General features: G+C 41.1%; 1 protein-coding gene across 1 annotated transcript; it reads left to right on the top strand.

Annotated features, from left to right (window-relative positions):
- Positions 1 to 1309: 1309 nt before the first annotated feature.
- On the top strand, positions 1310 to 16638 carry LOC310632411 (caspase-1-like). Its single transcript, XM_083349629.1, has 9 exons — positions 1310 to 1512; positions 4219 to 4491; positions 5945 to 6048; positions 6803 to 6976; positions 8028 to 8262; positions 8948 to 9103; positions 10830 to 10939; positions 11343 to 11441; positions 16258 to 16638. Exons 1-8 carry the CDS (start codon positions 1506 to 1508, stop codon positions 11433 to 11435), a joined length of 1152 nt encoding a protein of 383 aa, XP_083205755.1. The 5' UTR covers positions 1310 to 1505; the 3' UTR covers positions 11436 to 11441; positions 16258 to 16638.
- Positions 16639 to 17128: the final 490 nt, after the last annotated feature.

Below are 17128 nucleotides of genomic sequence, written 5' to 3' on the forward strand. Positions count from 1 at the left end.
CTTTCGATGTTTCCATGACTGCAATTTGTTTTTCCCACAAGTCTGCATTACATCAGGTTTCCAGTAAAAAAAAACATCCCTTAGTGAACAATGGGTTTTCTTAATGACTGCCACATTTGCTTAATGGCTACCTCAAAAAAGGTCATAAAATTGGATCCAGCCATATGGTGACCCGCTTTATAAACTGTCATGACTTAAGACTGAAGTTATGGGCTCAGTTATGGTCATAAATTGAGACTACCTATATAATATTCCTGCCATCTATTTTTCCCTACAAGAACCCTGTGAGGTGACTTGGCCTGACAAAGAGTCTGACCGATCCAAAGTCACCCAGTTGCTTTTCCTGTCTAAGGGAGGCTTGGGACCCAGCACCTTCAACACTACACCAAGCTGCCATAGTGCATAAAATCTCTATCCAATGCAGTGACAATTCTTTGCAAACAATGATTCCTTTACACTTCAGCAAGAAGAAAGCAAAGGGGGAAGAATGTGAGCAAATAAAACATCTCATTTAGGCAGTATCGCTCTCTTTAAGAAGTACTTGATGAACTCAGTCCCAGAGAACATATCAAAATACTAGAAATCCAGTTTTTCCTGATTTTTTTGAATTTGATTCAAATATTTTTAAAGTAATTGTATTTTTTAAGTATTTTTAAAAGGCCTAACGAGTTTGGGATCAGAACCTATGTTACATAATTGAAGAGGTGGAGAACAGTACAGGAAAGAAGTATTTCTCTTTTTGATGTGGCAGTTGTGGAATGCAAAGACTGCCACAAACCTTTTATCATTTTGAAACAGATTACAGTATTTGTTGAGGAAGCAATTAAATAATCTGTTAATATCCTAGCTGTTTTCTCTGTGATATGTAGTTTATTCACGGTATATATTTTTCAAAAAATTTACAATTTGTTCACCACTTTGAGAGAGCATTCTTTTGTTTTGAATGTCTGTGGAGATTCTCAGCCATCCAGGTCATGGCTGTCCCAAAGGTGCTTTTTCAAAAGTGCCAACTGGACTTTTGTCTTTCCTTGAAGACGTTTCCTTTTTCATTCAAGAAGCTTCTTCAGTTCTGTTCTTTCGTTTGAAGACGTTTATATCTCCCTCCCTGGTCTGCAAGCTAAAAAAGAGTAGCATAAAAGGAAGGGGGGGGAACAAGGGAAGAAGAAAACCACAAACCTCCAGTTCTGACATGGGAATCGGGAAAGCACTGGGGAACAAGCCAGATTTATCAGCAGTGCCAGGAAATGCCTCAGTTTTCCGCGTTTCCTTTCCTGCAGCTTGCTAGGACAAACGCTACCAAATAAGAAATTTCCAGGATACTGCCACGGCGGTTGGGGCCAGCTTTTCCCTCCTTTTCAATTCATGGGCGGGAAAAGGAAACAATTGCCGTATAATCGCTGTGTTTCTTTCACTTTCACAATTGCCCAGAGTTGGAATTGTTGTTGATGGTGAGCTTTTTGCTCCCCTGTCATCGCTGTCAAGTATCAGCTGAATCTTGAGGTGTCATGGCAGGTAAGATCATAGGTAGATAGTTTTTCTAAAAAACCCTCCCTTTTTTTTTCTTAAAACCTTAAATCCTGAAAGAGCGGGAGTGGCGGTTTTACTGTTTCCTTCTCGCTTTCTTACGCTGCATTTTTTTTTTACAGTATAACATGCAAGGAGGGAACTTCCTTTCCCCACCCAGTCTGGGTCTTGCAACGCGCAAAAATACCTTTTCTTCCTAAACCGGGTTGCTTTGGCTGCCTTCCCGTGTATAACAAAAAAGACCAGGATTTTACCAAGGCGCTGGCGAGAGGATCGCATAGATATGGAAGGAGAACAAGTGGAGCTTATTGCGAGGCTTCGCAAATTTAAGGAGCAGGAGTTTTATTGTTTTGAGACTGTTTTATAGTTACTGGTTTTATTGCCGTTGTGAGCCTCCCAGAGTTGCTTATAGATTGCCCGGTCATATAAATCTTTTAAATAAATAAATAAGGCGTGTAGGAGTAGACAAACACTCTTGTTTCCTCAGATATAGATTAACATAACTGTCCCCCTATGTGGCATTCAGTTTGGTTCCAAAGAATTGTCCTCTCTGGACTACAATACAAATCGAGATATATATACCCAAATTAGCATAGCTTTTATACCCTTTCAGAAAACAAAGGTACACTGATCATTAGCAGGCAGCAAGAAAACAAGCGACAAAGTACAGTAGTCCTCCGCGTGATCACAAAGTACAGTAGTCCTCCGCGTGATCACAATTGAGCCCATCATTTCTGATACTAAGCAAGAGAGTTGTTAAGTGAGGTTTATCCCATTTTATGATTTTTCTTGACACATTTGTTAAAAGTGAATCTCTGCAGTTGTTAAATTAGTTAGTAGCAAAGTTGTTAAGTGAATCTGACTTCCCTATTGACTTTGCTTGTTAGAAGGTTGCAAAAGATGGTCACATGATCCCGGGACACTGCAATCGTCATAAATATGAACCAGCTGTTAAGCATCTGAATGTAAATCATGTGTCCATGGGGACGCTGCAATGGTCATAAGTATGAAAAATGGTCGTAAGTCACTTTTTTAGTTCCATCGTAAATTTCAATGGTCGTGAAACGAACTGTTGTAAGTCAAGGATTACTCATATTCACACTTCTGATAGAAGATAGCCCTCCCAGAAGGTGTGTTCTTTGCTAAAATATTAAAGCTTTCATCCTTACATCCCTGATAACTAATTGTTCAAAACTTAAAACAAGGGGAAGTTAACCCTGAATCAACTGCTGGCCTGGTTCCTTGATGTGGCTATTTATGTAACTTTCCAGTAATTTTAGGATAAGGATGTAAGCGCCAAGAATGAGAGGCCCCAAAGGAAAACAACTAAGAGCAAAATGAAAGTTTTTCAACAGGATGATGTGTCATGTATAACATCACAATGACTTGTGATGCAGTAATTGGAAGTCAAGACCTTTCCTATTGCCCCTAGTATCTGCACACCACAAAAAAAGAATTCCCATACAGTATTTATGAGATGTCTCAGTATGAACATATCTGGAATCAACAATGCATGGCCTGCAAGCACCAACATGCCCACTAAATGTTTTGGCATTCACAACGTTCTTGGCTCCATCTGATATTTTTATTGTTTCTTTTGAATGAATAACTGGATGGGTGGGTGGATGGATGGATGGATGGACAGACACTAGTGTTTTCAAGAATGCTCTGGGCCCAGTACATGTTCTTAAAAAATCAAAATGGGGAGGGGACTGCAACTCTGTTTTGTCTGGAAGTGAGTCTGGGAGTTGTAGTTCACAAGTCTTAAAGTTGCCAAGGTTGGAGACCCCTGATCTAAGGGTCTGTGATTAGATAGAGTCCAGCATCACCTTTTTCACTTTCTGCAGAATCCTACGTATGTTAATTTTATAATACATAAAATCCAGTCATTGGTCAGACTTAACTACTTGCAGGTTCTCTGGGCAGAAAAGTGAGCTAATTTGAGACAATATATACTAGTTTATATATTAACTGCCTGCTCCTATTTATCAGAAAGCTATCTTCCAGACTTATATTGTTTGGGGGATATAGGAATTGTAATTCCAATATTTCTGGTTGGAGAAAAGAAAGAGCACACACACGGACACAAATCTGGTTTATACATCACACTGAATCCAAATGTGATTAATCATGTGTTGTGATTTGCATGGCACACTACACTAATAAACCACTTTCTGGCATTCTTGTACACATATCTATACGTACAGTGAGAGTAGACACCCAGTATATAAATAGCTACAGTAAGATGTGAATCTATGAGTCAGCACTACAAATTACAGGTAGTCCTCAGCTACAAACACAATTGGGACCCTAATTTATATCATAAGTTGTTGCATTTATAAGTTGAATCAGGCCTGATTTTTATGGTGATTGTTATGCAAATCATGTGGTTATGAAATGAATCCAGCTTCTCCAATGGGCATGTTTTTTTGCCAGAAATTAGCAAAAAAAAAAGTTGCAAATTACTATCACTTGACTGCAGGATGGTGCAACCAACTGTGAACGCAAGCAGTTGCCAATTGCCCAAACTGCAACCACACGAGTGCAAAGCTTGTTCAACAATTGTAAATGCGAATGCAGGTCACTGTTGTAACTTTGAATTGACACAAAAAGAATGTAAGTGGGTCTCAGTAAAATTGCAATTCTTCAAGTCAGTGTGATAAATTTAGAAAAATGCACTTGCTTTCCTTACAGACCGGAAGTTGGAGGAAGTGCGCACAGAGTTTATAAAGCGTGTTAACAAAGCTATCATCAGCCAGCTCTTGGATGATCTGCTCCGTGAGAGAATCATGGAGGATGAAGAGCTGGAAGAAGTGAATACGAAAGATAAGAGGCAGGACCAAGCAAGAATTTTGATCGACAATGTGAGAAGAAAGGGGCCTGAAGCTAGCCGCCGCTTTGTTGTCTTCCTCCAGACCCGAGATACTTTCTTAGCTGAACAACTGGATCTCCAAAACTTTCCTGCTGGTACATGTGATCTTATAGCATATCATCTAGCTTTGGGCCAAAATGACTGCCCTTCCTCCCTAATTTAGTTGCTTGGCCCGAAATCATGCAAAGGCTTTGTGTTGTGCCCCAAACTGTTTGGGCTGGTTAGGTTTGGCCACATTGGTGTAATAACTCATTTTGAAAGGAAACTTTATCATAAGATGGATTTTTTTTTGTTTTTTTAATAGCACATTCATAAGAACGTTTCTATATACTAAGATACAGGTACATGGAATTTGGGTGCCTTCCAATTTTTAATTAGCTTCATTGTATCTTATAAAAATTCTCCCTTGATTTTTTTTTTTTTTTGGATTAGGACAGTGATGGTGAACATTTTGGGCTCAGCGTGTCAAAAATTCAGACAAAGCCTAACTTGACTCTGCTGGTGTGTCACGCCCTCCCCATCGGACAAAGGAGAAACAATTCTTAACAAAGTGTTGCTTTGGATAGTGAAATGGGCAGCACATAAATGTAATAAATAAATAAACAAATAATTTTGATTTGTCTTTGTCTCTCTATCTGAGGTCACATGAGGCCTGGAAACTTTGGAGAATTGTCTTGCGTGGCCTGTTCTGAAAAGAACAGGAAAGCATGTTTCGTTCTTGTACCCTTTCTGGAGGCTCCAGAGTCTGCATGAGAGTAGAGTCCTCTTTCACGATTTCCAGAAGGTCCGGAGGTCATGTGAGAGCATACAACATTCTTGTGCGGTGTCTGGAGCCTCAGAAAACCATTTGAGAATTTCCCATGCTTTTTGGAGGCTGCAGAGGCCACATCAGATTGTGGTGTGCTCTTACGCAGCTTCTGGACCCTCTGGAAGTCACGTGAGAGGGCCCCACTCTTACAGGGCCTCTGGAACCTCCAAAAATTGTGTGAGAACATTCTCGTGTGATTTTGTCAATTGCTCATTTCAACTGAGCTGGGCAGCCATATACATTTTCTTAAATGAATAATTTTAAGGGATAGGTCTGAAGTTAGGCTATGAGAATCAGAAAGGTTGGTAGGCTTCAGGCTGGGTGTTAAGTTATCTGCTAGGCTTCTCGTTAGCATCTTGAAGGCTTTCTTGGAGACCAGCAATGTGGAGGAAAGGCCAAAGTCTTCACAGCTATCCTTTGCCAGCAGCTCTATCCATGTTGCATAATTTTCTGCATATTTTTTTTAGATCTGCTATGGCAGTGGAGTCAATGAGCAGGAGGACATGCTCTTTCTCAGGGCCCAGACTTGCTAATTACAAAGTGATTTTAGTTCCTCTTGGCGCTGACAAGAAAACAAGTGTCCCTGTGATGTTGTGCTACAATTCCCAATGCCCTTCTGATGGGCTGCTAGGGGCTGTAATTTAGCAATTTAAAAGGTCCAAAGCTGACCCAAGTGATATTTAATAATTCACTGTGGTAAAAAAAAGCTGAATCTGGTGTTCAACTTTCCTCTCACCAAGGTAACATCTCAAAGAAAGAAGTCCAGTTCCTGGAATCTAAAAGCGGGATCAGGCTTTGTCCTCAGAATGTATTTCAGCAAATACAGACTACAGAAGGCACCGAGGTGAGTTGGCAGAGCTAGTTGGATCTATCCAAGACTTGAGCTTAAATACTGCACTTCATTGCACTCAGTAGCTGCTGTAAAGATTGCCACAGATGTGAATTGAAAATTCATCTTTTGTAGCAGGAATTTTGAATATTTCTTAAATTCTCTTCATCCTGGCTTTTGGAAATATTACCTTGTTTTATTTCTAAAGCAGAAAAATGAGTTGGGATTCCTCTGTTCTATATCTGACAACCAATAAAACATGAAACTAAGGGACCTTTAAATATAATGTGACCACAATACCTTCATTAGCTTTAAAAGTAAACAACTCATGGACTCTGTGGCTTCATAGAATTGCCATGTCCTCTGAATATTTGCTGCTGGTTACAGGAAGGGGAAGGAAAGGGAAGTCTTGCCTTCAAATCAGGCTTGTGGGTTTCCTCAAGTAGCTAGCCACCCACTATAGCAAACTGGAAGTCATACTTATTTTGGGTCTGGTTTAACAATTTTATTTTTATGGTTAAGTGGAATGCATCTTTAGATTCAAATAATCTCAACACTAAATTCTGAGTAATTAGCAAAACCATTGTATCTTTCAGCCTTGTTTGTAGATTTTGCAGTGCCAACAAGATTATTCAGATGTTACTGAACTGGTTTCCAGGATCCCCCAACACTGACTAAAGATTGATAAGAATTGGAAGAGCCCTAAGCTAGATGAATGCTTGGCGTAACTATAGTTCAGGATGGGAATCACTTTTGTTTCCCCATGCAGATCTACCCTATCAGTGATCCCAGGACTCGTACACGCCTGGCTTTGATCATCTGCAATATCAAATTCGATTACTTGGATTTTAGAAATGGGGCTGAGGTAGACTTGGAACAGATGACACTTCTCCTAGAAGATCTGGGCTACAAAGTGGAAATAAGGACCAATTTAAACTCGCAGGTAAAAAAAAAGTTATGTTTAAAGAGTAAAATTCAATTTGTTACTCAAGGGAAAAAAATTAGTGACTAAGTGAAAGCTAAACATTCAAGGAATGCAATGGAATGGAATGGAATGGAATGGAATAGAATAGAATAGAATAGAATAGAATAGAATAGAATAGAATAGAATAGAATAGAATAGAATAGAATAGAATAGAATAGAATAGAATAGAATAGAATAGAATAACAGAGTTGGAAGGGACCTTGGAGGTCTTCTGGTCCAACCCCCTGCTCAGGCAGGAAACCCTATACCATATATGGGTATGGAAGTTTTGATTTTGCCCTTTAATATGGTATGTGTATTAACTCTGGTCACCCACAGTCAGTTGGACCTAGCAGCTTCAAAACTGAATAAAGCATGGCAATCTTGTTAAACTGCTATCTATACAATAATATTTAGCACAGATGATGATAATCTAATACCTCGTAGATGTTTTAAATTATAAACCCAGAAAGTCTTGGCTCATGGCCATACTGGTTGGTGTTGATGGGACCTCAGCTCCAAAGAACTGTAGATTACCAAGTTGTTTATACCTAATTTAGTATAAGGAAAACAATACGTCTGGATTGATACCTTTTTCAATTTCAAATGCCAGCATATTGTTTCTTTTTCATCTCTCATAATTGTTTCTCCAAAAAAACAGTTGAGGATGCTAACTTTCCACTGAGGATATTGGCCAGAGTGTTTTCTTTCGGAGGGCATGATGAGGTCAGCCTTCCATTCACCCATGAAGATAGGCCCTTCCCCACCCCCCATCTACATATTGGAGATTTGTGATGGTGTTCACAAATTTCATATATGGAGATTTGCTGCATAGCCCTCCCACTCAGATCTAGAGAGAAAAAGCTGGAAGTTGTTTCTGCACTGAATTTTTACTAAGCTTGAATAATATTAAAATATAGTGCACTTGCAAGAAGGTATCTCCATTCTTCTCCATTTTAATAATGAGTGCAGAGTTAGCTAGAAACTGCACTTCCACTCCTGACTCACCTTCCCCTTTCTTTGCTTTCAGGAAATAACCACTTGCTTGAAGAATTTTGCAGCTCGGGAAGAACACAAGACTTCAGATGGCATGTTTGTAGTACTCATGTCTCATGGCCAGCTGGACAGCCTTTATGGAGTCAATTCAGTAGGCAGACACTCTGACATCTTCTCCATCAAAACTATCTTCTCCACCTTCAACAACATAAATTGCCCAGCTTTGAGGGGAAAGCCCAAGGTGGTCATTATTCAAGCATGTCGTGGTGGTAGGTTGCTGAAGTTGAGATCTGGGAGGGGAGAAGGCAGACAAATGTTTGGCAGGAATATATAGCCTCTTGCAGGAACTGTTGGTCTTAACTAGACAAAGCAACCTCTAGACCAGGGGTGTCAAACTGCCACCCCACAGGCTGGTTTCATCATACTGAAGCCACGCCCACCCATTGCCGGCAATGCAAAAAGAGTTGCAATACATCCCATGATGTGGCAAGTTTGACACCCGTGCTCTAGACCGAGGTGGGGAACTATGGCCCTTTTATGACTTCTGGATTTCAAATCTCAGAATTTCTGAGCCCGCCATACAGCCTCAGGAATTCTGGGAGTTGAAGTCCACAAGTCATAAAGGGACCCTATTTCCCCACCTCTGCTCTAGACCAACATTTGCTTTTAGCAAACTGATTTGTATTTACTGCTCGTTGTATTTATCTCCACAAGATCTGTTTGAATAATATTCAAGTGTGTTGGGATCATGACTTTTCATAAATGGCAATACAATAATTGGGAAAAACTAACTTTGAACCTTATCTTAAACTTGGGAGTTCACCTCATTGAACCCTGTCAGGAACCAAAGGCTATGATGTACTTTTGTGACGAACGTAAAGCCATGTGTGAGTAACCTCTGTTCTGTCAGAGGCTTTTGATGATAATTGTTGATTCCCCCATTTTTTTCTCCAGAGCAACGAGGGTATTTGATGGAAACTGAGGAAGACTCAGCTACATCTGCTCCTGCCTCTCTCCAGTCTGATTCATGCACCAAGCAGTTGCAGACTGATGCTGTTCAGAAAATCCATGTGGAGAGTGACTTCATCTGCCTATATTCCACCACCCCTGGTAAGAGACTCTTAAAAGAAAATTGCTAAGTAGGGTCCAAAGCAGGACAGAAATGAGAAGTAAAGGCATTTAGTTGACAAAGCTGTCTGTCAAAGATTGGCAACCAATTAGTTTGTCAGGTTTCTGACGTATGGGCTTTTCAAGTGACTCTGAGGCATTGTTTACCTTAAAAGTCCTTTATTAGCCTAATATACCGGCAAATGCTTGCTCGAAGGAAGCTGGAATCTGAAATCTCTGCCCCTTGCACAATATATTAAAACACAATTCTCTACCTTTCTAATTTTGTCATTAATCATGTTCTCCAATTGATTTAAAGAATCCCGCCAAGGTCTTATCTTCTTTAGGTTCAGATGGCCTTGAAAGTACAATCTTCCTCTTCCCCCCTCCCAACTGAAACAATTAAAATAACAGGCTGTCTCTTATATTGTCAGTGCAAAAACATGTCAGTGTTTGCAGCATTGACACAGTTAAGAAAATCTGATCTGGACCTCTTTTCTAAGTACCAGAAATTCTCTGGCATGCTCGCTGCAAAAGGCCTAATCATTTATTCAGTCATTTATTAGATTTTTTAATCCCACTTTTATTATTTTGTAAGTAACTCATGGCAAAAAACATAGTAATACTCCTTTATCCTCTTTTTCACCACTACAACAATCCTATCTATCCTGTGAGGTAGATAGATTTGGGGATTTGACAATACATTGAACCACATACCACCCAAAGAGATTGGGTCTGCCTAATAATGTTAGCTACCAGAAATCTGATCAGCATGAACAAAGATGAGTATCATATGTAGTATGAACTAATCCATTTTATAGTAACTGAACCATAAGTTATCCAGGGCACCCTGCTAAGTCCCCATAGGCCTTGGGCCTGCTCCCTCCCTACTCATACCCATCATATACTTACTCCAGACCTTGTATTGGGGAAGCAGGGCAGGCCACTCATCCCTGGCTGCATGGCTGCCTCTGGGATGTAGCTGCCATTCACACCCACAATTTATTGTAAACTGAATGAATGACTCGGCCTTTTGCAGCGAGCTTGCCAGAGAATTTCTGATACTTAGAAAAGAGGTCCAGATCAGGTTTTCTTAACTGATTGGTTGCCAATCTCTGACAGACAGCTTTGTCAACTAAATGCCTGTATTGCTAAGGCAGCAATTCTTATCATTTCTATCCTGCTTTGGACCACTTCTTGGCAATTTTCTTTTAAGAGTGCTCCATTCTGCTTCCCTCATATGATCTGTACAGCACTGAGAAAACCTTTAGAAATCTTCAAAAGGTAAATGCATAATGAGAGATGGGATGAAGGCCAAGCCCTGCGGGCTCCTGGGGAAAGCCTGTGGTAACCTGGTGAAGGGGGGAAGGAGGCCCAAGGGCTGTAAAGATGATGAGGGGCAGGACGATAGGGTAACTTAGAGGTGGGGGAGGTCTTGGGACACTGAAGGCAAGTGGGCTGGGGTCTGCATTAGATCTCTCAGGGCCTTCCCCACCGCTGAAGCTCTGCTCTGTTTAATGACCCAATGTTCATTTAACAACTGCTTCAGGGAGAGTAGGGGATGCTGGTTGTTAAGTGAGGCCATCTTGTTTAATGGCCATCACCACTTGCGACTGTAAAGGGCAGGTTCTATTACTGTAATAGGTCGAAGACTATCTGTATAGGTTTAAAATTTAGAGAATGAAGTCTGACATTGTGAAGAATAACTGCTTAATCGTTGTCTGTTTAGATCATTTATCCTGGAGAGACCCTAAAAGTGGATCACTCTTCATCACCCAGCTAATAGATACTATCAAGAAACATGCCTGGAATTGCAATTTGGAAGAGGTCTTCCGGAAGGTAGTCTTTCTACACAAGGCTCATGTGTGGAATGAAGTTCTTTCATTAAAGACCTACTTTGGAATTGGAATGACAACTCTCCACAGCCAGCTTGCTGTGGGACAACTCACCATGGCCAACTCGCTGCAGGACAATTTAACAATTCAATTTAGTTATTTAAAATAATAAAAAAAATATTTTAATTTTTGGCATTTACATTTCATTCTGTCCCTCCTTTTGCATTCTTTCTTTAATGTTTTTGTTCCATCATTTCTTTCATATTAGTGTAACTTGTCCCACAGTGAGTTGTCCCATGCTAGTTGGCCATAAAATATATTATGGGTTACTAACTTTTAGATGGGGCTAGGTGACTGATTTGGACATGCACTCACCAGCTTTTGTTTCTGTGTCTTCCATCTTGCAGGTGTTGCAGCACTTTGCAAGTAACCCATGTCAGATGCCCTCAAAGGACAGAACCACCCTGATTAAAAAGTTCTACCTCTTCCCAGGACATTGAAGCCAGGTAAGTATTTATTCTTACACCTGTATCACCAAATTTTGGGATATTTGGGAGCAGTAGAGTGAGAGCCCCTTCATGGATTACTGCCTTGTCGTGGTGAAGGGGCTTGCGTAATTTAATGAAGCCATGAGCTATGCCATGCAGGGCCACCCAAGACGGAAAGGTCATAGCAGAGAGTTCTGACAAAACGTGATCCACTGGAGAAGGAAATGGCAACCCACTCCAGTATCTTTGCCATGAAAACCCTATGGACAGTACCAAAAGGCAAAACGATATGACGCTGGAAGATGAGCCCCTCAGGTCGGAAGGCGTCCAATATGCTACTGGGGAAGAGCAGAGGGCTAGTACTAGTAGCGCCAGAAAGAATGAAGCGACTGGGCCAAAGCCAAAAGGATGCTCAGCTGTGGATGTATCTGGTGGTGAAAGGAAAGTACGATGCTGTAAAGACTTTTTCTCCATAGGAACCTGGAATGTAAAATCCATGAATCAAGGCAAGCTGGACGTGGTCAAACAAGAGATGACAAGACCGAACATCGACATCTTAGGTATCAGCGAACTAAAATGGACAGGAATGGGTGAATTTAATTCAGATGACCATCAGGTATACTACTGTGGGCAAGAATCCCTCAGAAGAAATGGAGTAGCCTTCATAGTCAATAAAAGAGTAGGAAAAGCAATACTGGGATACAGTCCTCAAAATGACAGAATGATCTCAGTTCAAATCCAAGGCAAACCATTCAATATCACAGTAGTCCAGGTCTATGCCCCAACCACCAGTGCTGAAGAGGATGAAATTGACCAGCTCTATGAAGCCCTACAGCACCTTATAGAACTAGCATCAAAAAATGATGTTCTTATCATGGGGGATTAGAATGCTAAAGTAGGAAGCCAAAAGATAACCGGAATAACAAGCAAGTTTGGCCTTGGAGTACAAAATGAAGCAGGACACAGGCTGATAGAATTTTGTCAAGAGAATACAATGGTCATAGCAAACACTTTTTTCCAACAACCCAAGAGACAGCTCTACACATGGACATCACCAGACGGTCAACACAGAAATCAGATTGACTATATGCTCTACAGCCAAAGATGGAGAAGCTCTATACAGTCAGTAAAAACAAGACCAGGAGCTGACTGTGGCTCAGACCATGAGCTTTTCATTGCAAAGTTTAGGCTTAAACTGAAGAAAGTAGGGAAAAGCGCTAGGCCACTCAGGTATGAATTAAATCATATCCCTGTTGAATATACAGTAGAGGTGACAAATAGATTTAAGGAATTAGATCTGATAGACAGAGTGCCTGAAGAACTATGGACAGAGGTTTGCAATGTTGTACAACAGGTAGCAACCAAAACCATCCCAAAGAAAAAGAAATACAAGAAAGCAAAATGGCTGTCCGAGGAAGCTTTGCAAATAGCTGAGGAAAGGAGGGAAGCAAAAGGCAAGAGAAAAAAAGAAGATATACCCCATTGAATGCAGAATTCCAGAGAATAGCTAGAAGAGATAAGAATGCCTTCTTAAATGAACAGTGCAAAGGAATAGAAGAAAACAATAGAATAGGGAGGACCAGAGATCTTTTCAAGAAAATTGGAGAGATGAAGGGAACGTTTCATGCAAAAATGGGCATGATAAAGGACCAAAATGGCAGGGACCTAACAGAGGCAGAAGAGATTAAGAAGAGGTGGCAAAATTACACAGAAGAACTATACAAGAATGAGCTTAACATCCCTGATAATCACAATGAGGTGGTCACTGACCTCGAGCCAGACATCCTAGAATGTCAAGTGAAGTGGGCCTTAGAAAAGCTGAGCAACAACAAATCTAGTGGAGGTGACAGTATTCCAGCTGAACTATTCAAAATCTTAAAAGACGATGCAGTAAAAGTGCTACACTCAATCTTCCAGCAAATTTGGAAAACTCAACAGTGGCCACAGGATTGGAAAAGATCAGTTTACATTTCAATTCCAAATAAAGGCAGTGCCAAAGAATGTTCAAACTATTGCACCATTGCACTCATTTCTCATGCTAGTAAAGTTATGCTTAAAATCCTACAAGCTAGACTTCAGTAGTATGTGGATCGAGAACTATCAGAAGTACAGGCAGGATTTCGAAGAGGCAGAGGAACTAGAGATCAAATTGCCAACATACGCTGGATCATGGAGAAAGCTAGGGAGTTCCAGAAAAACATCTACTTCTGCTTCATTGACTATGCTAAAGCCTTTGATTGTGTGGATCATAACAAACTGTGGCAAGTTCTTAAAGAGATGGGCGTACCAGACCATCTTATTTGTCTCTTGAGAAACCTATATGCAGGTCAAGAAGCAACAGTGAGAACTGGATACGGAACCACTGATTGGTTCAAAACTGGGAAAGGAGTCCGGCAAGGCTGTATACTGTCGCCCTGCCTATTTAACATATATGCAGAGCACATCATGAGAAAGGCAGGGATAGATGAATCAAAAGTTGGAATTAAGATTGCCGGAAGAAATATCAACAACCTAAGATATGCAGATGATACCACTCTAATGGCAGAAAGTGAAGAAGAACTAAAGAGCCTCTTGTTGCGGGTGAAGAAGGAGAGTGCAAAACCTGGGTTGAAACTTAACATTAAGAAAACCAAGATCATGGCATCCGGCCCTCTCAATTCCTGGCAAATAGATGGGGAAGAAATGGAGGTAGTGACAGATTTTATTTTCCTGGGCTCCAAGATCACTGCAGATGGGGACTGTAGCCAAGAAATTAAAAGACGCTTGCTCCTGGGGAGGAAAGCCATGGCAAATCTAGACAGCACACTAAAAAGCAGAGACATCACCCTGTCAACAAAAGTGCGTATAGTCAAGGCTATGGTCTTCCCAGTTGCAATGTATGGCAGTGAAAGTTGGACCATAAAACAGGCTGAGTGCCAAAGAATGGAGGCCTTTGAACTCTGGTGCTGGAGAAGACTCCTGCGAGTCCCTTGGACTGCAAGGCGATCAAACCGGTCAGTCCTAGAGGAGATCAACTCTGACTGCTCTTTAGAAGGCCAGATCCTGAAGCTAAAACTCAAATACTTTGGCCACCTCTTCTCCTCACTGGAGAAGAGCCTAATGCTGGGAAAGGTTGAGGGCAAGAGAAGAAGGGAACAACAGAGAATGAGGTGGCTGGATGGAGTCACTGAAGCAATAGGCGTGAGCTTAAATGGACTCCAGAAGATGGTAGAGGACAGGAAGGCCTGGAGGAACGTTGTCCATAGGGTCGTGATGGGTCGGACACAACTTCACAGCTATCAACAACAACAACAAAGAGTGAGAAACAACAGCCAGCTGATTTTTCTTGGAGTTTTTGGGTAAATCTGAAGCTCTTTTGTGACATCTCACCACTATCATGAACTCACAGTGAAGTCTTCAGCCTGTTTTCTTCTGTGTAATATGGAGAAAAATAATCCTTTTTTAAACAGCAATAATAGGAAATCACAAGCCACATCCGGGCTCCCCCACTCCCCAAGTAACATATTTGACAAATCTCTGAATGTGAACAGAACAACATTCTTTTACATTTTCAAGAAAAAGAAATAAAGTGTGTGTGTGTGAAATCTTTTCCTAAATTTTGCACATCTTAGGATAATCACTCTTATCCCTGCCTCCAAGTCAGTCCTATCCGCTTCTGTGATGACACTGATCATTGTACACTGCATTTCCCAGACACTGGCAACAATCCCTGCTCACATTGGAAAAAGATACCCTGCCCCCCCCTTATAAGGTATTGAACAATTACAACTAATAGCACATATGAATCACTTCAAACAATTGCCAGCACTCTGCAAAGTATTTGTGAGACTCCGTTCACCTACATTGCTATAAGACAGGCAATATGCTTGATCAGTAAGATCATTGGCAGGAGTCAGCTTTGGAATTAGAGCAGGTATACTTACTCTTTTTCTATGATTACCACTTCTATTTTACACCTACTTGGATCAAGACAAACAATAAACTCTTTAGAAAAATCCAATCATCCACACAAAGCTCTGCTTTTATTATAAAATGTGGGCAGAATGATTTGGAGGCTACGTTATTTGCTCATCCTGCTTCAAAAGTAAACCATTAAGGTAATGTAGTCTAATGAAACTAATGGTAATTCATGTCATACAGGTCCTCAAACTATAACTGTAATTGAGCCCCACAATTATTATTATAGGTTGTGAGGGTCATAAAGCAAGTTACCACATGACCAGAGCTGATTTTATTACCTTGTTTGCAATGCAATGACCTCCACAAACACAGAGGTCATTAAGCAAAGTATTGTTCGCTATGGGACATTTTTACCAGAAACCAGAAGTAAACGCCAGTTTCCAGCAAAAACATCATAAATCATGATCTTACAGGGAGCTGCAAATAACTGTAAATGGGGGCTGTTTGCTGAGTGCTGGGCAACATGATCTGGGGGTGGCCCGGAGGTTGAAATTTGGAATTTGGGTCATAAGTAGCTTTTTCAGGGTCAAAATGTTGAGACTACCTGTATACCTGTATGTGTTATACTAACAGACACTACATATCATCTATATATACTTTAAATTTTTAATATAGATAACAAATATTGATGTAAAGAATTACATATAAGGACATTCTTTTAAGTGTTTAATCACCATGTTAATTAGCCGAGTTGAATAACTGCATGTTCAGAGATGTGGACTTTTGTTATACTTTTTAGGGGGGGCATTATTGTATATTTAATATTTTGTGAGCCGCTCAATTATACGAGCAAGGTAGGTAGCCTTATACTGTAAATTGTTTAAATAAATAAATAAATAGCTGCTGCTCGTTCTTTTTCCTCTCTTTTTCTCAGGTGAAGGAGAAGCTACTGGACCAATAAGCAAATAATTTTCAGATATGTTGAAGAAATATGGATTGACCAAACCTTGTCCTTTCTCCACCTTATTCCTCATTGTAAAACTTCCATCAACCCTATTTTGGAATTTTATGTGATTTGTGTCTAAAACTTATAGAGTGTGATTAGTGTGTGTTTCCCACAGAAAAAACTTTAAACCAGTGATGGCGAACCTTTTAAAGACCGAGTGCCCAAACTGCAACCCAAAACCCACTTATTTATAGCAAAGTGCCAGGGCAGCATCAGCATTGTGGTGCCCTCAATGGGGGTGGGGGGGTGTGGCCCACTGGGTGGCCGTGGCTGATGTGGTCATGGCAAATTTGGAGGGCATGGCCAGGCTAAGCGTGGCCACTTTGATGTTGCTCATGGGGGGGTTGCCTGTGGGGGCTGGGCAGGATTGGGGGAGATCCAGGGGGTTTCTGGTGGGTGGGGCAGTGGGCAGGAGGCTCGTCCTGCAGGGGGTAGGGCGGGGGTGCCATTGCTGTGGGGCGAGGCAGGGGCGGCTGAGTGCATAGGGGCATGCTCTACCACTTGAACTTGAGCTTGCTAGCTGGCTGCTTTGCTTCCTTTGTGCTGGGCAGGGCTGCTGTTCTGGGCACTGGCGGTAGCCTAATGGACCTGTGCAAGCTGCTAGTGGTGACGGCAGGCATGCCCACAGAGAGGGCTCTGAGCGTCGCCTCTGGCACGCGTGCCATTAGTTCACCATCACTGCTTTAAACTGTGATGCTTAAAATGGAAATAAGTGTCAAAACCTATATGTAATGGCTTCCCCCCCCATGAACAATTAATGAAGAAGTTAAAGACTTTTAGTAAAGTAGCTGATATTAAG

This window comes from Vipera ursinii (genome assembly GCF_947247035.1).
Source record: "Vipera ursinii genome assembly, chromosome: 1".
Taxonomy (NCBI): domain Eukaryota; kingdom Metazoa; phylum Chordata; class Lepidosauria; order Squamata; family Viperidae; genus Vipera; species Vipera ursinii.

Excerpts from the sequence above, each read along its gene's own strand:
- LOC310632411 (XM_083349629.1), top strand. Across the intron at positions 4,492-5,944 it reads TCTCCAAAACTTTCCTGCTG|GTAACATCTCAAAGAAAGAA; the intron begins GTACATGTGATC and ends CCTCTCACCAAG. Across the intron at positions 8,263-8,947 it reads TATTCAAGCATGTCGTGGTG|AGCAACGAGGGTATTTGATG; the intron begins GTAGGTTGCTGA and ends TTTTTTCTCCAG.